Source organism: Zingiber officinale, chromosome 6A (assembly GCF_018446385.1).
Source record: "Zingiber officinale cultivar Zhangliang chromosome 6A, Zo_v1.1, whole genome shotgun sequence".
Taxonomy (NCBI): Eukaryota; Viridiplantae; Streptophyta; class Magnoliopsida; order Zingiberales; family Zingiberaceae; genus Zingiber; species Zingiber officinale.
The window spans coordinates 87554103-87580094 of NC_055997.1; the positions used below are offsets into that span (position 1 = coordinate 87554103).

General features: G+C 35.1%; 1 protein-coding gene across 2 annotated transcripts; it reads right to left on the reverse strand.

Moving 5' to 3' along the window:
• Positions 1 to 6929: 6929 nt before the first annotated feature.
• LOC121996812 (intracellular protein transport protein USO1-like) lies at positions 6930 to 12431 on the reverse strand. Of its 2 annotated transcripts, none has more exons than XM_042550929.1 (9): positions 12250 to 12431; positions 12018 to 12165; positions 11718 to 11921; positions 11507 to 11629; positions 11105 to 11142; positions 10932 to 11013; positions 8589 to 10601; positions 7500 to 7636; positions 6930 to 7363 (listed from the first exon to the last, which is right to left on the reverse strand). In XM_042550929.1, exons 2-9 carry the CDS (start codon positions 12093 to 12095, stop codon positions 7117 to 7119), a joined length of 2922 nt encoding a protein of 973 aa, XP_042406863.1. In that variant the 5' UTR covers positions 12096 to 12165; positions 12250 to 12431; the 3' UTR covers positions 6930 to 7116. The 2 variants fall into 2 exon arrangements, with proteins under 2 accessions (XP_042406863.1, XP_042406862.1); XM_042550928.1 differs by having other exon boundaries at positions 12018 to 12168.
• Between the last annotated feature and the right edge of the window lie 13561 nt (positions 12432 to 25992).

The following is a 25992-nucleotide window of genomic DNA, read 5'->3' on the forward strand; positions in this document are numbered from 1 at the left end:
TTTCAAAAATATTTTCAAAATGATTGTTCTCAAATTATAGTTTAAACATGGTTCATTTTCAAAACCTTCCTATTTTTAGATTTTTAAAAATACTTTTAACCTTATACTAGTTCAAAATCCTTAGAAAGCATGTACCCATAGGACTAGTTTTTGAGCATCTCACCAAAACCCTAGGCTTACCTTGCTTGTGTTTGACGAACATAGAAAGAGGTGAGATGCATAGGCCACTTGCCTAAGACTTAAGATGCTTATTTCAGTGCATCGATATAAGTCTGGGCGTTAAATACAAAATATACATCAATCAAGTTAAGTTTGAACTTAACTTGACTAACCAAGTGAAAGCTGCTATCTTTTGATAGTTAGTCAGTAACTAACTGGTTAGACATTTGATTTAATGTCAGGTTCAGGGGGAGAAATAAAACTAATTCAATTTTTCAAATTGAATTTTAAACTTAATTTTGAAAATCAAATTTTAAAAATCAATCTTCAAAATCAACCTGTTTAAAATTGTAAAATTTTTTTTTACAAACTCTTATTCTTTTTACTTAGTCTTTAAAAACTGAATTTTTTTAGGTATTTTTAAACCATGGTTTTAAAACTAGTACTTTTGAACTTTGAAAATTTGATTTTGGGAAAAGAATTTTACAAACTTATTTTGAAAACTCCTTCATTTTACTTTCCCAAAATTCAAGATCACTTTTCTTAATGTTTAAATTTAATTCAACTTCACTTTGAAAATTATCCTGAATCCAGTTCTGAAAAATTTGATTTTACTTAATTTTGACAATTTGATTTGAAAGTTAAATTTTACAAAAATTAGTTTTAAAAATTACGTTGTTATTGAAAATTGTGGAAATTAGATTTTTCAAAACTTAAGTTTACAAACTAAGCTTCTCAAAATCATTTTCCTTAATTTTGAAAATTGAATCTTTTACAAACTTAGTGTTGAAAAATAAATTTCAATCAGTTTTGAAAAATAGATTTTTCAAACTTAGTTTTGGAATTTTGGTTTTTGAAAACTTATGTTTGAAAAGCGTTTCAAAGTTGAAACTTGTTTTGAAAATTTAAATTTAGAACTTATACACTTATGTTTGAAAATTAGACTATCTATACTTAGCTATTTTTCTAAAAGCTAAAAGCTAATGCTTTAAACAAGTTTTCAAAAGTTTAAACTCCCCCAAGTTAACTTGACATAATTTCTTACTTTGTCTAAAGTCTGTATTTATGCTTACTTGACATTAGTTCTTTTGATGAATGACAAAGGGGGAGGGTTAGGTGGTTAAGTTAGCTAAACCAAAATTGAAAATACAATACAAACTCACTTAAAAAACCCTTTAAATGCTTGTTTTTTCTTGCATATGTTTTCACTAACTTAACCAGGTTATCATTCCATCAAAAAGGGGGAGATTGTTGGTGCGGTTAGCACTAACGATTTAACCCAGGTTTTGATGAATGATAAATCAGGTTAAGTTAGTCTGTTGTTGTCTAACACTCTGATCGAGTGTGCAGGAGAAGTCCAGACAGGTCGACGGGCTGACCGGATGTCTGGCACGAAGCCCAGCTAGGTCGACGGGCTGACCGGATAGCTGGCACGAAGTCCAAGCGGGTCGACGGGCTGACCGGATGCTTAGGCACGAAGTCCAGCTAGGTCGACAGGCTGACCTGATAGCTGGCACAAAGTCCAGACGAGTCGACGGGCTGACCGGACGTCTGGCAGGTAAGTAAGGTAAGTCACTGGAGGGGAGTGACTGCGAGGACGCGTTCCCGGGAAGGGAACATTAGGCGTTGATCCGGCTTAGATCCATTTCGGATATCTAAGTCGAGATCGTGACTAGATTCCGGTCTCGGAAAGACGGAATCTAAGTCATACTCCTTTTTGCTAATTCATACTCACTTTGCTTTTGCTAACAATCTGTGTTGCAGGGTAAATTTGCCTCCGGACTAACGTTTGTCTTGCAGGACGGATTCTGCGGGAAAACAGGGTCTGGGCACTTGGAGGTCCGGGCGCCCAGAAGGGATCCGGGCGCCCGGGAGGCAAATTTCATCCAAACTCGCGCGTCGCCACGTGGAGCTTGCTGGTTGGACCTGCCACGTCCCACCAAGGCGCCCGAAAGGAATCCGGGGCGCCCCGAGCCTCATATAAAAGGAGGGTCAGAGGGGAGCTTCAGAACAACAACGAAAAGAAAGTCTTCCACTGCTTTCTCTACTGCTCTACGCTCCTGCGACGCTAACAAAGCTCCGACAATACGCTCCTTTCCTTGTTTTTTATTCTTGTCGGTATTTGCTTTATTTCCATTAGCATTCCTGTACTTTAATTTGTAATAATTTTCGAACTGCTAGTGATTGCCCATAGAAAGCACCCTTGTGTACGGGCCTTGGAGTAGGAGTCGACACAGGCTCCGAACCAAGTAAAACCAGCTTGTGTTAGCATTGTCCTTTTATTTCCGCTGTGTTTATACTCGAACGATTTTGTTTATCGATATTCACCCCCTCCCCCTCTATCGAATCTCACGGTCCAACAGTGGGTGTGTTTAACACTTAGATATGCTTTCATGTTGGATACTCATGCCCAAGTTGAATTGATAACTTTTTAATACATCAACTGCAATTTGATTAGTCTTCTTTTATTTCTACTTCATGTTTTTATTTCTAATGTGCTGGTTAAATTCGTGGTTGAAATTGTTTGCTATCATAGTATATATCTATTCTATTTTTGTTTAGACTTTCTATTTCACAATGTGCTAGTTAGTTATGTAACACATTAATGTGCATATCAAAAGTGTGGAAACTCATACCATAAAACAATAAGATGAATGTTCTGTTATGTATATCCTTATTCTCAATAGTAGTAAGCTGTTGGTTATCGTGGTAATCAATAGTCTTCACTATCCCGGTATTGTTATAAGTTCCTATCTAGCAGAACTTTGAGAACAAGGATATAAATAATATAGAGTTCCAATTTTGAGAACAAGGTTATACTTTTTGAGAACAACTATAATCTAACAGAACTTTGAGACCAAGGTTATAAGTTCCAATTTTCTTCATAGAGTTAAAATGGACTACTGATGGGCATTTATATTTTTTTCCCCCATCACTAGATCCATTCAAACTTATAAAGGGTGAGCTTGCCCCAAAATGTTGAAGAATAACTCTTTAATAATCATAAGTGGATAGATTCAGATGTTTGATTTTCAATTCTGGCCATTAGCGGGCACCTACTAAACTCTTTGATATGTAAGTTTTTAATAAATTTGGCTTCTATATTTTGCCCATATTTACCTTGATTTTGTTTGGAAGGTGAAGCCTATATTGTCCTTGAGGCTTCTTACTATCCTTCATTTTAGTTCTAAAGTTATTTTTGCTTTATTCACTTGAATTTGGTACCCTATCTTCTCTAGCTTTTCTATCCGTATTTAAGAATCTAATTGTAGAAAGAGGAAGTATGATATAGAGAATAGATGTACTGCTTTTCTAAATTTTAATACGGGCTCCTTTCCTTTGAAATGTTTCCTTACTACTTGTTTACTTTATTTTGTTGTTTGTTATGTTAACTAAAGAGATTGTTCTGAAATGGATTTACTATAGAATAGATACTCAAAAAATGTATTTTTGTACATATATATGCATCTCTATTCATCTCTTTTTTTTTCAATGTTATGGACTTATGGATGAATACATACTAAATTATCTAGGGTCCTCTATCATCCAATCTAACTTGAATAATGTGTAGGGAAGATGTTTTATATATATATAAATGAAAAAAATGCTAGCACATATTTCATTTGTTGTAAACTGATTCTCTAGGTCCATCAATCACAATATACTCATCAAGTTAGTTTGTTCCATGGATTATAGACTAAGAATGTTGTTGAAGATTATATAAATTAGAGTCGAGTCATTGTAAACCTTTTATAGTTCTTCTATTCATAATATTTCATAGACACATCATGCAAAATTAGCAATGAGGATGCCCATGTGAAAGATGTGAATAGGACTAACAAACTTTTTCTTATATTGGCATCCATGTTTTTCTCCCTTCTTTTTTTTTATAGATTAAGATAATTAAAATATGAAATTCAAGATGTGAAAGATATAAATTTTTACCATTACTTTGTCATTACCTTACAATTACCTTATAGTTACCTTTACAAATACTTAAAGAAAGAAAATAGAGCTGAGTATGTCTCATTTGTGAATCCTAGTCACAAACCTACATGCGATGTGGGCGAAGAAGACAATAAATTATCATAACATATTGCTGCCCAGTTGGGAGCACCAAATAGAGATAACATCTGTTTTATCCCATATAACACTGTGTAAGATTTTAATTATTTATCAATTCTTACTACATGCTAGTTAATGTTATATTTTCATTTGTGCAGGTACCATTGGATCATGACTATAATGAATGAAGATAAGAATATGATATATTTATTAGACTCTTTGAGTAACAGGAACCGAGACCATGCTTGGCAAACTATTGTGACTAAGTAGGTAGTATATTATATTGATTTTGAATGCATTCAATTCATTATAGGTTGAAAAAATAACTTTCTATTTTTTTATAATGTAGTGAGGTCAAGATATACAATGCATCAATGGATATTTCAAAAGGACCAGGTTTTAAACAATTGGTAATATGTATTGTGACTATGTATTTAGACATCAATTAATAATTAATATTATTTGGATTGTGACTTTGTGCATGACATTTTCAATTTCATTAGGGTAATCTTAAACAAAATGGTGGTGTTGAATGTGGATATTGTGTGATCCGGTACATGAAAGAAATAGTCTTGGATGAAGATCCACAATTGGAGAGGAAGGTAAATTTTTTCTTTATGAAATATTTTCTTTATAAAATATTGAGTCATTTTTCATTCACCCTCAAACTTCTGTTAATACTTCAGTTTGCAACATCAAAAAAATAAATAGTATTATAATCAATCTCAGTATAAAGTCAGAAATGAATGGAGCGAATTCATCTACTTCTATGTGGGTGCCTAAGTGTAGGCTATGATATAAATTTTAGATTCTATTTAGAGATTTATAGATACAAAAGTTTTTTAGTTATGGTTAAACATGTCTTTTATGAATACACTTTTAGATTATATTTGATAGATATTAGTGATATATTTGTTCAATTTTGGTAGTGAAAAATATTGTGTTATAGCAAAATATTATGATATATACTTTTCTCAATTAAAATTGTATTATAGTAAAATATGGTCAATTACTTTACTTTGACACTATAAATAAAAATGATGGAGTAATATAACACAAAAGACTTCAATAAATTTAAATAGTTGTGTAGTTAAATAAACTATTTACTTTGCCACTGATCAAATTTGTAAAGTCGTTCGTATGTATTACTTCACTAAATTAAATTTTTTTATTGTAGTAAAATATGGTTTATTACTTCTATACTACGAGGAAGTAATATAATAAAAAATACTTCGACCATGCTAAATTATGCAGAAGTAAAATTAAACATTGGCTACACCAGAATATAAAAATTATGAAGTTGTATACATATTTTACTTCGTCAGTCAATGTAACCTATGAAGTAATATATCATCAACCACTTCGGTACTTTTATTGATTTCGATTAAGTAATAGAGCCATTTTTACTTCAAAAACAGTCCGATTTTGAACCAGATTTGGACCGGTGATAGACTTCAGTAATTATGCGGCGAAGTAATACACTGATCCTTTTACTTCACATGCGTCTACTTCGGTAATTATCTACCTATTACTTCGAATCATAGCTGAAGTCTATTATTGATTTTCATATAGTGGTATCTTTAAGGAACTCAGTTTCAGAGTCTCTTATTCCCTTCTACTTTCTCGTTAGAGCTGCATACATACTATAATGCTAATTGGGTGGACAACCCTACTGATTGTAAGTTGACCACCATCTTCTAGATTTTTTTTTGGAAATTCTCTTATCTCTTGGAAGAGTAAGATGCAAGATACTATTTCTAGATCTTTCACAAAAACTGAGTATCGTGCCATGGCTACCATCACTTATGAGATTGTTTAACTACATTTGTTGCTTGCAGATATGAAAATTCTTCTTCGATAACCTACTATTCTTTATTGTGATAATAAGAGTGTCATTCAGATTGCACGTATATAATTTTTCATGAGAGAACAAAACATATTGAGATTGATTGTCATCTGATTCGTCATCATCTACATCTTGGCACTATCACGTGACCTTTCATTCCTTCCTCACTATAGATAGCAAATATATTTACCAAAGCTCTTTTCACTTCGTACTTTTATTTTTTATCTGATAAACTCTCAATGTTTTTAATTAGCTATAGCATCGTGAATTTGAAGGGATGTTAGATTATATATATTTATTAGAATTATTTATTTATAACTTTTAGAATATGTTGCTTAACTTAGCTATACTTATATAAGCCTTGTACATTATATTTCTCAAGATATATTTTAATTTTAATAAGACGACTATGTTTCTCTTCTCAAAACTTTTACCAGTGACAAACTGTATCCTGATAATAATCCACTGCCTGCAATAGTGTTCACACTCTTTGGATGAGTACAATTCAAGTCTTGGATTCCAACCCCCTCTGATATTATATATCAGTCTTAATGTACTAATAACCTGTTCCATTCAGATTTTTCTAGCAACTTCAAAACCGATCACTTTGTTCTCAAGCATTTCACCACACCAAATAAAGAGGTTTGAGCCATACGATTCGTGATAACAATTAAGGAAATTGCTACCAAATTTGAGATAAGATAATCTACAAGAAAATGAACACAACTTCTAGCTCACAATAAAATGCAACAAGCTAACTTGTTATGCTTGATAGGGATTTTTTTTGCTTTCCAAGAACATACTAAAAATTCAAATACCAATAGAAATCTGTATTAATTCATCTCAAAGTCAACACAACTGACATCACTACATTTCAACAAAATATATTGCACTCATGAAGAAATTATATGCTATCAATTTACACATTGTGTTTGCTAAAGAAGCTATAGGTACCTTGCGATGGATTTACCAAGTTGTACATCCCAATTGCTTGCCTATACAAGAAACTCCTTTCAATAACCAAACAAAGAACAGAACAAGGGGAACTAATTTTTTGTAGCATTTTTAAGACTTCGTATTGTCATGAGGAGTTGTTGTCTTTCACTTTCTACTTCTGCAAACTTCAGGCTTATGTTAGAATATCTTTCCTGCATTTCTTTCAGTTCAGAAACCATCAATTCATTTTGTTCCTTCAGAAGTGCCATTTCACTTAACACTTTCTCCATAACCTTCTGATCACAGGCAGAAGAAACAAAAACTGATTTGTCTTCATCTAAATTAGATTCTGCAAACCTGTAAATAACCATAATCTAGCATACTTTTAGTAAGTTTTTCATGTAAGTTTTTTCAAACAGCAACTTATGGAATAAGTTGTAAAGTTTCAATTTACAAATGAGTAAGTTAATAAAGGCATTATATGATCATTCACCTTCTCTGTGATTCTTTATCTGTGACATTTTTGTTGTGTACGCATCCTTTGTCTTCCTCCGGCTGTTGCTGATATTCCAAATGGCACTGGACATTGTTTCTAGTGAATCTCGGTATCTGATGAAAATTATTGGAATCCTGAAAAAGAAAAACAATCCATGAGCTATGTCTTCACTCAGATGATCATACATGTGCGTGTATATTGTTAAGGCATACTGTCATGTACTGGTAAAATACAATCTACACAAATTCCAAATGAGCCAGTACTTCATTGACCCTTCTACCGTATTTAGTTATGTGATGTTTTGAACCCAATCAAATGAGATAATAAATGAGCATACTCAATTGTTCTAAGAAGAGCAAAATCATCTCCAAGATCTTCACCTTTTTATAACTTGACCTCTGAACAAAGTACAGGATCGACAGACAAAACAATTTGAACTGATCATGTACTAATTGTATAATCAAAAACCAAAGGAAAATGCATAGAATACTCATTGGCAATAAATAATGAAAATATGGTGTGTGTTTGTATGAAGTCATGAAATTCAGAAGAAAACAAAATTGAAATGAAATTTTAAGTTAGTTTGTACATGTTGATAATTAAATTAGAAAAAAAAAACATTATATTACACTTATATAGAAATTAATTCGTGAGAATTCAAAAACGGCCTAAGGTTGTAATCCTCCTAACTCATACTCTTTATCATCAGGTACTTGAATGCTTTGCATTACTTCAATTGTATTACTTGGATCCTTGTCTGAGTCTTTAACCAATGAGTCTGGTCCCTATTGAAACATATCATAGTAAACACAACAGAAACAGCTTAAGTGAATAAGAAATGATGAAATAGCGATGAGCACTAATGTGAACAAGTTATGCAATATCATTTTGTTTGTATAACTGTGTTCATGTGCACATTCACAGAAGTGTTTCTGTTCTGCACTCATGTTTTGTGGTGTTCATGCCCTAGATCTGTGTATCTACGTGCTACAATGAATTTGGTAATCAGTTATGTGAGCTACAAAATATAAATTTTCATCTCATGTGGACATTTATATTCTAAACTGAAATCATGTTGGTCCTTACATTTGTACTTGTTGTCTTGTTGCATTCACTTTGTTCCACCAAGTCGGTAATCATTTGCTTTTCCTCCAAAAGACCATTTGAGTCATGCTTCAATAAATTCTGCTTTAATATTTGGTTTGGTGCCTTGGATTTCATAGTATCAAGAATAGCATCTCCATCTTTTGTATGCCTGAGATCATTTATGTTCACCAATGATTTACAGACTTTCTCTCTTAAAGTTTCTATCTCTTTCTTAAGAAAATCAATTTCCAGATTTCTGTTTTGCAAAGATATCTCACTTTCTATGAATTTTTTTCTTAGTAGCTCCATCTCAACTAGCAACTTTTCTTTTTCTCCATTCTGTTCCAAGAGAAAAGATTTCTCATCTTGGAGAGTTGCCACTTCAGATTTGAGTAACTGCAACTCTCTTATGAAGTTTTTTTGCAATGCTTCCTCAGATAACTTATGGTTGTCTAGTTCTTTGCTCTTATCTTTTAGTTTCAAGATCAACATTTCTACATCTCTTGACTTGATACCTATTAGACCTACTAGCTGCTTGAGTTTCACTCGGTACTTCTCCTGTAATAGCACCATATCTTTATTAGATTTCTCCAAAATTCTTTCCAAGTTCCCTTTTTGTGATTGCAACTTGGCATTTTCTTTAAGTGCTTGCATGACTGTCTTCTCATTAGCTTGAAATGTAGATGACATAAATGCAGAAAGACTCCTGAGTTCCTCTTGAAAACACTCAACACTCTTGGAAATGTTCCATTTAGTATTTCTCAATGTCTCTTCTGCTACTATGGCTCTTTTCTCTTGCTCAACTTTAGCTAGTGTGATGGTTGCTAGATCCGCTTCAATCACTCCGGTTTGTTTCTGAAGCTCTTTCTCCAATAACTCAACCTGTAACTCAAGATCACTGATAATGGAAAAATGTGCAGAACACTCATATTGCATCCTGAGTTGTTCATGTAGTTGCATTTGCTCAAGCTTTGTTGTGGCATCATGGTTTTCCTGTTTCAAAATTTCATAATCCAGAGAAAGTTGTTCCATTTGCATTTCTAGCTCTTCACAATTTTTCCTGTAAAATTCCGCTTCATTATTGAGATCAATGATCTTATTCTCCAATGAGTAAGCAGTCTTCATGTCATCACGCTCATTTATAAGTGCAACCAATGCATACTCCTCTTCATTGTCACTTACAGAAATTGTTTTGGGTATCTGTTGCTTACATTCAGATTTGTGCAGATGTGAAGATCCATTCCCAAATTTAGTGGCTTTAAGATCCAAATTAACTGTGTCTTTCATTTCCATTTTACTACAATTATCACATAATGTTTCATTATGCCTCTGTTCCAACATTCCCTCTAGATCTTTCACAGCAAGCACCAACTCAGAGTTTGCTTCTTGTGTCAATTTTAGTTGCAAGAGAAGATGGACATTCCGATTTTTCTCATGATCTAGCTCTTGCTGAATTTCTTCAAGTAAAGAAAGATGATTATCTCTGTCATGCTGCAAGCTGGTAGTTGTGTCAAACTTTCTCCTCTTTTCTAAGATCTTGAGTTCATCACATTCTCTTTTAAGTGCATCTCTCTCTTCTTGTAGATCACTCATTTCCTTTGAAATGTCTTGCCCTCGTTTGTTCTCCTTGATGATTTGCTTTCGTAGAGTCTGCAACTCTAGATCTGACACTTCCAATTTTCTAGTTAAAATATCTATATTGCTCTTTAATTTCTCAAAACTGTCCTCTGAATCATGTGATATCTCATGCAAACCGTCATCACTGGAACTTCTTGTGGATGCATCTGAACTGAACATCCTCATTTTAGAAGTGCCATTGTTGGTAAGAGGCAACAACACGATACCATTCTCTCTTGGTGTATATATTCCAGAACCAGTATCTGAACCTGAAGCTGACACGGCATCGAAGGTGTGTGACTTTTGGAGGTTTCCATTGGAATCAGCATTGTGGAGAGGGATGCCCCTGCTTGATGAGAACCTGACTGCAGCCTGATTGTTTATTTCTGAACCATCCTGAAGAAGAAATATCATAGTTCAATTCAATAATAATCTAAGAGGGTTCAAATGCAATTGGAATGAGCCCTCGCTTTCTTACAGAAGAAAATAATTCTAATACTAATACCGTTAAGTGTTAAGGATTTGCCTTATAAACGACCAAACATGTCCAAAAAAACAGTTATGAGCATTTGAACATTTGGAAGAGATGAGATTCATTTAGGCATTTTTTCATTGGGAGTCTTTTAATTATCAAGATGGAAGTCCTGACACCAAAGCTAGAACAATCTCAAGGAAATTTTTTTGTTCAAATAAACATATAAAAAAAAAAAAGTTGATGCGGTTCACCTCATCATCACACTTGCTTAACTGAGACTCCAATGTTCTTCTGTGTCGCTTCATGGTTGATTCTTCAATATCGTTTCCTTCCCTGAAAAAAGGGTCATGGAGATTAATGATTAGCCAAATCAACCCCTACAAAGCGTATTCCTCCAACCCCACTAGTATTGAAAAGAAGATACCTTCCTTCATCATCATCCTGCAGCCTCTGGATGGTTATCTGTATTTTGAGCAAAAGACAAATGATCAGGAAATGCAGTCATAACTAAATGCTTGTTCAGACACACACACACACACACACACACACACACACACACACACACACACACACACACACACACACACACACACGGTTAGAACTAAATGCTTGCTTCACAGGCAATGCATGAACTTATTCCTCTTCTTTTTTCGCTTTTGTGTAGTAACAATACGATTTAAGAAAATTATAAAGATAAAAAAAAGGGTTTGAACATTGAAGAGACAGACAGCGCGAGAGAAAACTTGTGATTTGAGTTATTCTGCATTATGGCGAGCAAGGGCACTAAAAATCAATGCTCATCAATTCTTAAAGTTTCAATGCTCACACGTAAAGAAGCTCCAGTGTTCGATCCCTTCAGAGGAAGAACGACAGAGGATGGCCTGAAAACATCAGTATAATCTGCTAGGTTGATGCTTGCCTCCCCCAAAATTTTGGTTTTGCTCGATCCCTGCAAACGATTTCCCAAACTAATCGTCGTGGATTCCACACAGCACACAACCAAAAGCAAACCTGAAAGACTCAAGAATCTTTCATACAGCATCGGAAACCACAAATCTGTAGACTTTCTCATCCATCTTTCCCGTCTTTGGATTCCGGACAAGCTTAGCCACCTCGAAAACCGGATTCACCCAGTCACAGGCCCCCTCCACCACGGGTACCCTCTCCGATCTTGCCGTCGGCCGGCCGGCGTCTGCTGGTATCACGGTCACCGTCACCGCCTCCCGTCCCGTGGGTTGCACCTACCAAAATGTAACGGCACGGCAAAATACATTACCCTCGGTAAACCTCTCTAAAAGATCACATTTTTGTTTATTTCTGGGCAATGCGACACTGACCTGAGTCGCATGGAACCGCAGTTGGAACACAACTTTGGTCTTGCTCTTCTCGCTCCTCCATCGCGCCGCCTTGAACATCTTCGATCTCGGCTTCAGTTCTCCATCCTTCGGCAGCTAAATGCAGGGCGATAACCTCACCCGATACCAACTTCTTCAAAGGAATCGGCAAGTGGATTTCAGAGATCGATCAATGTCAGTTATGCAAGCGGATTGAATTCAGACGTTGACTCACCAAAAGGCCAGCGCGAAGGGGGCGGCAATCAGCAATGCGATGGCCGGCGAAGGCACCAAAGATTCGAAGAGAACCAGAAAGCAGATCTGAGGTCCGAGCTCTTTTCGATCGCTCTCGGTCTCCTTCACCATTGATGAGTAGAAGAAGAGCAGCAGTTTCAGAACAAAAATGAGAAGCTTCTGCACGATAAAATAATAAAAATATACAGGTTGGTTTTTGAAAAAGCGAGGTTTATCCGTTGCTGTACTAATTTAATATATGAAAAATTTTCAGTTTACCCCTTCTACTTTTTACTTTTTTAGAAATTCTGATGAGGTCTTTCTTTTAATCTTATTGACTATTCTAGATGATCAATTTTGGTCTCATAAAATTTTCCCACTAGTCAAGTAAATCAGGAAGTTTAATATTTTTTAGTTGTGTATCTCATTTGGAGGAATTTTTTTTTATAAATTTGTCATAATTAGGGATCAAATTGTAGATACTTGAGTGATAATTTAGATATCCTATCACTATATCATAGATCCAGAGGCAAAATTATCACTAATAAAGAGAATTAAGATAGATGGTGATGGAATCTCAATGGTTTGCTTGTGTTTGATAATTCTAAGTGTATTTTATATTTAGTGTGGTGTTGACCTTTTGGGCATGTGGGGTGAAGGTCTTTTTGGGGATCCGAGGGTGGACAAGTAGGGTCATGAGGCAAGGTACAAGTTACTTTTATTGTGTTCTTATATAAGAAAGTCTTTGTATAGAAATTATACGGTGAGTGAAAGAAATCTCTCTTGATGATGATTGAAAGTTTTATCTGCATTCAATCGAACATGTAAGAAATCCTCAATTACCTATGTTCATACCTTAGGAGGGCCATTAGGAGTAGTTGACCTAAAGAGATTGGGAGTCAACAATAACAATGAGGCAAGACCAAAAAAAAAACAAAAAAAAAGGCTCACGATTGAATTGAGTTGAGCTAAGACAATGAGGAAAGGAATGTGTTGGGGTTTGATTAGGTAACGACTAGAGATGGAAATTTACATAGCTAATAATTTTTTTTATATTGGACTGGAACAGTCCTGTTGAAGATCCGTACAACAACCATGGGAACTTCACATGGGGTAATGAAAACGAGGGAATGAAATTACTAAAATATATACTTAAAATTATCAAAAAAAATATTGTTTATTTTTCCTGTCGTGGATTTAAAAACGCTCAAAAAAGTTTCTCCCTTAAACATGGAATGGAATTACTAAAATATATACTTTTTAAATATATATATATATATATATTAGAGATATGGATAAGTAATGAAGTATAAAACAAAAGGAAAAACAAAACACAATGTCTGTTTGACTGATCCGTCGCCTAAGCCAGACTGTGTAAGGATGCAGCACTGCCCGATGACTTACCCTACAAAAAGTGGTGCTTTACTGTCAGATCTAACCATGGTTAATGCGAAGTACTTGCTGGCCTTGGCCCTCCTCCTCCCACAATTAATCATGTGCACTGCTTTGCCTCCGTCCATGGGCAGCAAAAAGGCCAAACACACCATGCACTGCCAGCGAAGCCTGGGCATGGAGGCTCAAGCACACAGTAAGTAGTGTACTGGGCATAGTGCATTTTGCGTCATGGCCATGGTCTCCTCTTCTCTCCTCGTGCTTGGCACTGGGCCTCTTGTTTGAATCTGCCACACTAGACAAAGTTGGATCAATCGCTGCTTATCAGAGCTAACTACTCGCACATTTGTTCTTCGACCCAAAGATTCCATTGAGAGTAAATAAATCAAATCGAGTCAAATTTTGAGATATTTAAATTTATTTAATGAGATAATTAAATTAAATTAAATCAAATCTATAATAAATTAAGTCATTTAAATGATTATTTAAGTTTACCTTAATTTATTTTTTTATGAAATTGAGTTTGATCCAAGCTTGACCTGAATTTGGTTCGTTTAAATATTATCAAGATCTCAATTCAAACTTATTTAATTATTTAAAATTTTTATTTATTTGATTGATTATTGAACTTGATCATTTAAACTTGTTTATTCATTTGAAGTGTTTATTTACTTATTTAGTATATTGATAAGAGTTTTATTATTGAATATGATTTATGAACGTTATTCACAAATATTATTAACGAATGACGAACATGGTTCGTGAACGTTATTCAGGAACATTGTTCACGAATGTTATTCACAAACTAACGAGTTAAACATATGTGTTTAAGCTTATTTGTTTAGGTTAACGATTTGTTCAAGCTTGCTATTTAATTGATCTTATGTGTATTGAACGAAGATAAACAATCTCTTCCCCTCTGCAAGAACTCTTCCTCATACTCTTGAAGCTCATCCTCTTTATGATAAATGCTCCGCTTGCCCTGAAATGATCCGGCCCGATAGGAAAATCCCAATCCAGTGGGCCTTTCAATACAATCAAATAGATTGGTCCAAGGGCGTCATATTCTCGGAGCTCAAACTATGTGATTGAATAAATCCTCCTCCATTTGTTGCGGGTCGATGTTCTCTTCCTTATCAAGCCGAATACTAAGTTTGTTCATAAATATTCAGTTCATTTACGACCCTATATTCTACCATAATCTCTATTTCTTTCTTATTTTTCATTGTTGGAAAAAGAGTACCTAAGGGCTATAAACAAGTCAAGATGAGCTAAACTTTATGGTGTTCAGTTCAATCTTGTTTTATAAGATAACCAAATCAAGCCAAGACAAGCTGAACCTAAAATAAATCAAACTGTTGAAATAATTGTTTAAGCTTGACTTGGTTTCTTTTATATGAGCTTGAGCTTGAGCTTGATTCGTTTAGATATTATTGAGCTTTCAATTTAAGCTTATTTGATTATTTTAAAATTTTGCATTTTAAGTTTGTTTGATTGGTTGTTGAGCTTGATAATACAAACTTATTTATTTATTTTAAAAATTTCTTTGTTTATTTAGTATGTTGATAAGAGTTTTATTAATAAACACAGTTCACAAATATTATTTATGAATGTTGTCCACGAATATTATTCACGAATGTTGTTCACAAACATTAATGAGTTGAACACATATGTGTTCAAACTTGTTTGTTTAACTTAACGAGTTATTCAAGCTTGTTATTTAATTGATCTTGTGTGTATTGAATGAACATAAAATAAGCTCTTACCAAGTCGAACGTCAAGCTTGTTCATTAACATTTGTTCCTTTAAAGCCCTACATTCTACTACAATCTCTCTTTCTTTATTTTTTTTCATTGTTGGAAAAAGAACGCGCACCTAGAGGCTATAAACAAGTTAAGCCGAGCCAAGTTTTGTGGTGTTCAATCTGTTGGAGATCGGATGGTCGGCTAGAAGGGGGGTTGAATAGACATCCTCAATTCAAGGTTCTTCCTACACTTGTTAGTTACACAGTAGAATAATACAAAACAAACAAGCTAAACAATAAAGGAAAGAGCAAACTGCTAACACATTTCCTTTAACGTGGTTCGGAGATTAGAGTTCCTACTCCACGGCTATCCGTAAGGTGGACGATCCCGATCCGTCGGTGGATTAGCCCCCAAGAAACTCCGGCTACATCAAGTTGCTCCTTGTGGGTGGAGAAATCTCACCACAACACCAACTAAGACCTCTTGGAATACAAAGAACTCTTGAGCACTTGTTGACTACTAATTAGGGTTAACCAACACTAATTTCATCTACCTTAACCAAACTTCCAAGCCTTGGTTTATAGGCCACGGGTTGAAAAATCCCGCCTACCAGTTGACTGGTGAAAGTGCCAGTCGACTACCCTCTGTGGAATTTCGACCGTTACAACCCAACAGCTCGATACCAGTCGACTGCTCCACACTATTCGAGCGAACAGAAGCATTCTGTTAGTTCCCAGTCGTCTGAACCAGTCCACTGATGAAAGTACCAATCGACTAGTACCCCGAGTATAATTCCTCAGCACTCGGACTCTCACCCTCACAACTCACTTGACGTTTTTTTGCAGCCTTGACCTCTTACCTTCAAGCCTACTTTCTTCGACTCTCGTTCCTTGAATGCATCCAAGCTCGCGACTCGTCCCCAATGTCATCCTTCGCGTATACCTCGAAGTCGCTTCCCTCGACCCTTGTCCTTGCTGCCTTATCCACGATCCCTCTAATGCTCCATCCTTCACCAGACCCGAAGCCATCAAGCCGAGACATATGTGTATCCTACAAACCTACACACTCATATACACATATTAAATACAAAGGTGAACCTAACTTAAACCCTTTTCCCAAACACCAAAACACATGATCGCACAGACCATTGGGATTGTTCCAACAATCTTCCCCTTTTTGATGTTTGGCAATACGTTTAAGTTAGGGAAAACATAATAGCAAATAAACATGCTAAAACAAATGGACTTATGTTGTCAAGGCTACACACTTCGACTTACACCACCGAAAAGACTTACGTTGCCAAGGCTACACACTTGGACTTACAACGCCGAATGGACTTACTTTACCAAGGCTACACACTTGGACTTGCACTGCCGAATGGAGTTACATTGCCAAGGCTACACACTTAGACTTGCACCGCCGAATGGACTTATATTGCCAAGGCTGTACACTTGAACTTACACCGCCGAATGGAAAATACAAACATGCATTGGAACCTATCCCAAGGCTCCTCTACACCTAAGCTCTCCATTAAGCTAGGAATTTTACCACAGGGCTATTTAAGAACCTATCACAAGGCTCCCCTTACACCTAACCTTCTCATTGATCTAGTATTTTCACCACCACAAAGGTATTTCAGGTTTTCCCACTTAAACCTTACTTCTCTCCTTTACCTAGTATCAAAAAGCTCCAACAATATCCCAATTGTCGAAATTTATCATCCAAACTGACCCTAAACTCATGTATTTATCCCCTAAGGATCTCATACACCAATGCGAGTTTACCCGGTCACAAACTAATGTTGAAAATAGTTTCAAACTTGTATCAGTTGACTGCCAAAAACACCAGTTGACTACTCTTATCTAAACAAACCCATAGAATCATTCTGTGTCCAATAAACAATGTTATCAGTTGACTAGTAATTGCATCAGTCGACTTACACACTATTTTCATCCCAAACAACACTTCTGACCTAACTTCAAAAATGCGACAAATATTCTACAGACATCCAAAAATCTCCAAATTTTGTAGAGATGTCTGTTTTACTCGTGTCTACTTAGAAAAAATATATTTAAAAATATATCTATCACCGATCCCAAGATTGGCACAAAACCTAAAACTATCTAAATGGTTCAATTGAACTTTGACCTAAAATCCTAGTTTTGGCTTCCTCTTGATGTATTTAATCATACTAACCCACAATGCATCCCTAGCATTGGTTTATATGGCATCTATACATCCAAACCAATTGTCATGTCATATGACTCCAATGTCATATTTCCAAGCATGAAAAATAATCCAATTATGCCAAATCCCTAGGTTTGAGACTCAAGTTCATCTCCAAACCACTTGGCATATTCTATGACCCATCTAGAACTCCAAGTAACATCCACTTGAGATCCATTTGCCATGGGTCTCAAATTGATTTTTTAAGCTCCCCTAGAGCTCTTAACTTTAGTCACCTCCCTAGGTGACTCATCCACAATTGCTAGGGCACATCGGTGCACCTTCGATGACACTTGGCCTACAAACTTAATCTTTTTAACCATAGACACCTTGTCTTTGGTTAATTTATCTTTACCTTTAAATGACTTTCCCTTATCATTTATTGACTTCTCCTTACTATAGTCATATGCAACCCTAGCATAAGACTTTCTCTTAGCCTTGGAGACCTTAAATCGGTATCCCAAATCCGATCTATTATTGTTGAGTCTTTGACTACCCAACACCATATCTAACCCCTTAGATCCAACATTGAATCTCTCTAGGGTTTTCTCTAAATGATCAAGCTTTGCCTTCAAAGTTTGATTTTCCCTTTCTAGATTCTTAAACCTAGAATCAACATATCTACCTTAGATATTCCTAGACCTACCCATTCTAGACATGTGTCTCCCCTTCTTGGGATTAATGCCTTAGTTTTCCTTAGGTCTACCATTTCTAGATTTATCATGCATATATCTCCTAGAATTATGATCTACATTGACCTTATTTCTATCATGATATTTAAAGCTAAAATTTTTCATTGCTATATAATGATAATCATTATTTTTCCTAGCATGCATGGGAACATAAGAATTTGAATGATAATTCAAGTTAGGGTATACCTCCCTTACCCTTGAAGCTCCCCCTTTACTTGAGCTTTTCTTCTTCTTTTCCCACTTCTTCAAATGTGCTAGCTTCTTAATCTCCCTCTTCTTGGGGCATTTTGTATGGTAACGTCCCCGCTCACCACACGTGAAGCACATTATGTGTCATTTCTGTTAGAATGTATACTAAAAGCCTAGCTTTTGGTATAAACATTTATCTAGAAATAAGAATCACATTGGTTAGATGTCTACATTTATGATAAGTGTAGTTGTTCAATTAATTTATATTGTAGATAACATGGTGTGTGGTGTCACACACAGAGGATCATGTTATCAGTACCTTATAAATTATAAACAGTAGCTCACGACCATGATGGAAAGGAACAAACCATTGGAAGGTCGTAGTGTAATTAGGTATTAGTTTATCTTAACTATATAATTACACTAGTACACTTAGAGTGTATTGAGTAGGACCATTAGAGGTCGTTTCTTTTATACTGACTTTATAAAGGAACAAAGACCTCAGTTATTATGGAAGTGTGTGCTCTTAATCCTAATATAATAACAAACACATATATTTGATATTTATTTCTTTAATTTATCAATGGGTGAGATTTAGTTCGATGAATCAATAAGCCCGATAGGTTGGGAAATGATATCACTTATAGTGTGTATTGTTGATTATAGAAGGAAACTGTGTCCTAGTAATCTAGGTTGAGAATATCCCCAAGAGGAGCTCATAAGGATTGTCATGTTAAACCCTGCAGGTAGACTTAGTCCGACATGACAATAAGGTTGAGTGGTACTACTCTTGGAGCTAGATATTAATTAAGTGAGTTGTCAGTAACTTACTTAATTAGTGGACATTTGTTATCTTAAACACAGGGAGACTGACACACTCATAATAAGAAGGAGCCCAAAATGTAATTTGGGATTGGTGCGGTAGTTCAATAATAGTTCTCTAGTGGAATGAATTATTATTGATAAAATTAAGTTGTGTGTTCAGGGCGAACACGGGATGCTTAATTTTATCGGGAGACCAAAACCAATTCCTCCTCTCGGTCTCTATCGTAGCCTCTTAATTATAGAGTACTATACCCACCTATACCCACCTTCTTACCCATCCCATAAGGGGTCGGCCAAGCTAGCTTGGAGACCAAGCTAGGGTCGGCCAAAGTTTGGTTCATGGGTGCTTCAAGGTGGTCGGCCCTAGCTTGGGTTCAAGCTTGGTGTGGCCAGCCCAAATTAAAATAAAAAGGATTTTTATTTTTAAAAATTTTTCTTATGTGGATAACATGTTTTAAAAGAGAGTTTAAAAATTTAAATCTTTCCTTTTATAAGATTCTACAAAAGATTAAGAGAAGAGCTAAATCTCTTTCCTTATTTGTAGATTAAAAGGTTGATTTTAATTTTGGTAAAAACTTTATTTTTTAATCATGTTCATGATTTAAAAGAGAGTTTAAAATTAAATATTCTCTTTTATAAGTTTCTACAAAAGATTAAGAAAAGATTTGATATCTTTCCTTATTTGTAGATTAAAAGAGATTTTAATTTATAGAGATAACTTTCTTTTTATCCACATGTTTAAAAGAAAGATTTTAATTTATTAAATTTCCTTTTTATAAACCAATCATGAAGGGATAAAAATTATTGAGAAATTTTTATAAATTTCCGGAAGCAAATAAGGAAGTTTTAATTGGTGTTTAAAATTTTATTTGCTTGGAGATTTCTTGGTGTGGCCGGCCATTGCAAAATTGAAAAGAAAATTTATTTTTAATTAAATAAATTTTCCTTTTCAATGGCAAAAGAATTAAGGAAGTTTTTATTAAATTTTTCTTATTTGCCAAGACCAAGGATTATAAAAGAGGGGGTAGAGGAGGCTTCAAGAAGAAGGACTCTATTCTATTTTTCTCCCTCTTTTCCTTGGTGGTGTGGCCAGCTCTTTCTTCTTCTCTTCTTCTTCTCTTTGTGGCCGAACCTCTTCATGCTTATGGAGTTTTAATTGGTGGTCGGATCTAGCTTGATGAAGAAGAAGAGAAAGTCTACATCCCTTGGAGCTTGGTTGGTGGAAAAGATCTTCATCTTTTGGAAGCTTTGTGCTTGGCCGAAATTTGAAGAAAGGAGAAGGTGCTTTGGTGGTTTCTCATCTCGGAAGATCGTTGCCCACACAACGTCCGAGGTTAGAAGAGGAATACGGTAGAAGATCAAGAGGTTTTTCTAAAAGGTATAGCTAGTATTTTTTCTTTCCGCATCATACTAGTTATTTTTGGAAATAATACTAAATACAAGAGACATACGATTCTAGAGTTTCGAATTTGTTTTCGATATAGTGTTCTTTTGTTTTTCTTTTCCTTGTGATTTGATTGTTCTTTTCGGTTAACCCAAAGTTATTTTAGGAAATTAAATATTAGCTTTCCATAAAAGGTTTTGTCTAGTCGGTGGTGGTTGCTCCCATATCCAAGAAGGTCATGTGCCTCGCCACGTTAGTACTGGGAACCAATTATGGAAATTAATATTTAATGGAATTAATAACTTAAGGTGACTTGGGTCGAACGTGTTAAGTTCCGCAGGAGATCCAAGTCAAAACCTAAAAGAACAAATAGATTAAGTTTTGGATCAAACTTGTTAAGTTCCGCAGGCGATCCAAAATTTAATTTAAAAGAACACATGGTAGCTAGGAAATGGTTCAGACCTTTGTACAAAATTTTTGTACAGTGGAACCATTAGGTTTTTCGAGTAGCAACCAACAATTGGTATCAGAGCTAGGGTTTTGCCTCTGTGTATTTGGTATTAGTTTAATTATGCACATGTCATACATAATTTAGGCAGGTTAATAGTAGGATGTGCTAACTTTGTGGATGCAGGATCCAACTATTATGGCTTATAGTTATTATGTGTGTGATTGGACCCTTGGACATGTCAAGGGCATTTTATTGTGTGTGCATGATTGTATTATAAAATACAGCAGGAGCTGTATTTAGTTTTATTAGGATTTTATTTTTGATCTAGTTACATGTACATTCCTTTTATGGAATATAGGATCGATGGATGTAAATTTTATTTTATATTCGATCTAGTTTACATGTACATTCCTTCGAGGAATATAGGATCAAAATGTAAAATTCTATTTATGTCGCGGATCGAATCTTGCAAAGCGTGGAACCTTCTAAGGACCAGAGGCGCAGCGGAACTAGAAGCAAGATGGATGCGACAGCTAGACCCGGTGGCAGTGGCCAAATATGGCAACAGCTTGGGATGACAACACACGGAGGACAACAAGAGATAAAAGTCATAATAGTTGAAAATTAGATTTTCTATTTATTGCTTTTATATTGTGCTGTGTGTGCATGTTAGTTTACATATTTAGTAGGCTAGCATAGTTAAAATTCCTCATTTATAAATAACTAAGTGGAGGGATTTTAAGTAAATCCCATGGTCTCCATTACTGGTTTGTAAGTGATGCAAACAAGCTTGCGCGTTGGCTCTGAGTGCCTTCCTCCATAACGGATGAGCTTGTTTGTGGATCACTAGAACAGACTTCCATTTTTGGATGACTATAGGAAGTTAATTAAGAGCGTGTGATCTTCCCCAACGGAAGGGGCATAATCTTATTAATGGACTTAGTGTCAAGTAATGGTATACACTTAGACACATCTAATAGTATCCTCCCCATCGGAGTCACTGCTATTATTTGTGTGACCAAATGATACCAACTATTAATTTTATTTGTCAAAAAGTTAGGTTGACAAGATAATAAAATTAATGGGTTAAACCCTCCTTTTACAAATGTTGAATTTATATACGTCCACACTAACGTGGCATGCAAAATTCACGGTGTTTGAGGTGTTGGTGAATTTAAATAATATTGTTTGAGGAATCAATATTTTTTTAAATTCAAAAGTTTTTGACCAAATATTTGATCAAAGACAGATCAACTATTAATTTTATTCGTCATAAAGTAAAGCTGACGAGATAATAAAATTAATGAATAAAATCTCCTCTTCGATTTTGTATACGTCCACACTATCGTGGCATACAAAATTCATGGGGATTTTTAAAGAGTTGATCTTGACCAAGTATTTTTGTGATTCTTAGGATTTAAAATGTTTGTCAATCCCCTAGTAGTCATACTATAAGAAAGACTTAGTAATCCCAATTGTAATGATTGGAAATAGGACTTGGACATTAAGGTAGACTGTCTTCTTAGAACTAAGAACAATATAGGTGTATTTAATTCATTAGTTGAAACATGTTTAGTCGTGTTATCTACCAGAACCTGGAGTGTAGATACAGATTCCATTAATCATGTCCGCAATTCATTGTAGAGTTCCAGGAAACCCGACAACTAAATGAAAATTAAAACACCATCTACATGGGCACTACTGTAAAAATGGTACCTGTTGCAGTGGGAGATGTTTATCTTTTGATAAAAATAAAACATGGATTTTTGAGTAATTATCTTTACGCACCAAGTTTAGAAAGAACTAGTTTTCAGTTTCTAAACTATTCAAAGAACTTAATATTCTGCCTCTTTTAATAACAAAGTTGTTATTAAGAAAAAGAGGGAAGTTATCTGTTCTGGTACGTTGGTTGGCAATTTATAAATCCAATAACTCTCACGATGCAACAAATGGAAATTAGTAACACATCTTCTAACTTTAAGAGAAAGTAACCTTCGAAAATGAACCAATTATATCTTTGGCTTCTAAGGCTAGGTTATATTAACTTGAGTAGGATTCATTGGTAGCTGATGAACTTTTGGGTTCATTAGTAGTGGAAATCTTTCCAACCTACGAGTCTTACTTGGAAGGAAAAATAACCAAGAAGTTTTTAAGTCTAAGGGGTATGGAGTCAAAGATATATTGGAATTGGTTCATTCTGATTTGTGTGATTCTATGAGCATCTAGACAAGAGGTTGTTTCAAATATTTCATCTATTTTATAGACAACTATTTGAGATACGGATATATTTACTTGATGTGCCGCAAGTCTAAGTGCTTTGATTAGTTCAAAGAGTACGAGGCTGATGTGGAGAAACGACAAAGTAAAAGTATCAAGACACTACGGTAAGATCGTAGTGGCAAGTACCTCTTGGGAGAATTTAGGAGTCATTTATCAGAAGTAGGGATTCAATCCCAATTAACTGCACCTGGTACACCCCAACAGAATGGTGTAGGAAAAGGAAGGTATATGACTCTTATGGAAATAAATAGATTGATGAGTTATTAAGAATATTATCAAAATCATTTTAAGGATATACTCTGGAAACGGGAGTGAATATAGTACCTTCTAAAGTCAGAACTCTCTACTCATATAGAATTGCTGAATAGGCGTAAGCCTATTTCGAAGCATATTCGGATTCAGGTAGTCCAACACATATGCAGAAGAGAGACAATGATAAGTTGGACAAGAATTCACTTGTTTGTGGGTTATCCTAGTGAAATGAAAGTAGGTTTATAGTCTTAAAAATCAGAAGGTCATTGTTAGCATCAATGACCGATTTTTAGAAAAAGACTATGTAATAAACCATGTGCCCATAAGAAAATTTGTTCTTAAGGAAATAATAAAAGACATGTCTAATCTAGTACCAACTGTACAAGATGAGATACCACAAGGAAACTGCAACACGTATCACAAATGATACACAATTGCAGAAAGTGCCTTGTCGTAGTGGGAGGGTTGTTAGGCAACCTAAAAGGATTCATGTTTTGGGAGAGTTTTTTGGACTCGATCCCTGGAGGACATGAACCTGATCTCCGGACATATGACGAAGCACTCCAAGATAAAGATGCAACATCTTGGCAAAGAGTAATGAATAATAGAATTAGAATATATGTATTCTAATAAAATCTGGAAGCTTGTAGCAACACCAAATGGTGTAAAAGCCTTTGGGTGTAAAAAGGTCTATAATAGGAAAAGAGGGATAGACAGGAAGGTAGAAACTTTAAAAAGCAAGGCTAGATGAAAAAGGAAACTTTTTCACTGGTAGCCATGCTTAAGTCTATCTGGATTCTTTTATCTATTTGGCAAGTGGATGTCAAGACAGCATTCCTTAATGGAAGTCTTGATGAAAGCATCCATATAAAGCAACCAGAAGGGTTCATTGCAAAGGGCTAAGAGCATCTTGTGTGCAAGCTCAGTCAGTCCATGGACTGAGGCAAAGCTTCAAGGTCTTGGAATATCTGGTTTATCAAAGTAATCCAGACCTATGGATTTATTGAGTAAACGGATAAGTCTTGTGTATACAAAAGGTGTGATGGAAACGTGGTGGTATTTCTTATATTATACGTAGATAGCATTTTTGGTAGTTGGAAACAATATCAAAATGTTGTCAGAAGTAGGGGTATGGTTGTCCAAATAATTCGATATAAAGGACTTGGGAGAATGTATATATTCTTGAGATCAAAGTAATAAGGGATCGCAAGAAAAGAATATTTTACTTATCCCAAGCTTCATACATCGGAAAAATCCTTGCTCGTTTTAAGCATGCAAAACTCCAAGAAAGGTTTCTTACCTTTTCAGGATGGAGTAACTTTATCTAAAGATATGTCTCTGTAGACATCAAAGGAGATAAAGGAAATAAAGGCAGTTCTTTATGCTTCGGCTATCGGAAGCCTAATGTATGCTATGCACGAGATCAGAAATCTGTTTAGCCAAGGGCATAGTTAGCAGATATCAAAGTAACCCTGGACAAGGACAGTAGACTGCAGTAAAGCATATATTGAAGTACCTTAGAGGCACTAGAGATTATATGCTAACTCATAAGGCAGTTAATTTGGTTCTTGTGGGTTGCATGGATTTTGACTTCCAATCGGATAGGAACAATAATAAGTCAACCTCGGGGTTTTGTGTTTACTTTAGGAGGAAAAGTCATAACTATGGAAGAGTGATAAGCATAGGTGTTTTTCTGGACTCCACCATAGAAGCTGAGTATATGGCAAGCCTCTGAGGTAGCCATAAAAGCTGAATGACTTAATAACCTCAAGATAGACTTAGATATAATTTCTAGTTTGTCCAAAGATTATTACAATTTATTGTAATAATAATGGTGCAGTAGCAAACTCGAAGAAACCATGAGTCTATAAGGCAAGTAAACACAATAGAGCGCAAGTACTACCCAATACGAGAAATTGTATAACGAGGAGAAGTTGTTGCCGCCTAGATTGCATCAGATGATAACCTAAGGTCCTTAAGGCAAGAGATTTTTAAAAGGCATGGGAATCAGATATGGCAGCTTAGTCTTTTAGTATAAGTGGGAGATTGTTAGAATGTATACTAAAAGCCTAGCTTTTGGTATAAACATTTATCTAGAAATAAGAATCACATTGGTCAGATGTCTACATTTATGATAAGTGTAGTTGTTCAATTAATTTATATTGTAGATAACATAGTGTGTGGTGTCACACACAGAGGATCATGTTATCAGTACCTTATAAATTATAAACAGTAGCTCACGACCATGATGGAAAGGAACAAACCATTGGAAGGTCGTAGTGTAATTAGGTATTAGTTTATCTTAACT

Coding starts and splice junctions, on each gene's coding strand:
- LOC121996812 (XM_042550929.1), bottom strand. CDS start 12,095: ATGTTCAAGGCGGCGCGATGGAGGAGCGAGAAGAGCAAGACCAAAGTT. Junction 11,922..12,017: donor TGCGGTTCCATGCGACTCAG/GTCAGTGTCGCA, acceptor ACATTTTGGTAG/GTGCAACCCACGGGACGGGA. Junction 7,637..8,588: donor ACAAGACAACAAGTACAAAT/GTAAGGACCAAC, acceptor TTTCTTTTTCAG/GATTCCAATAATTTTCATCA.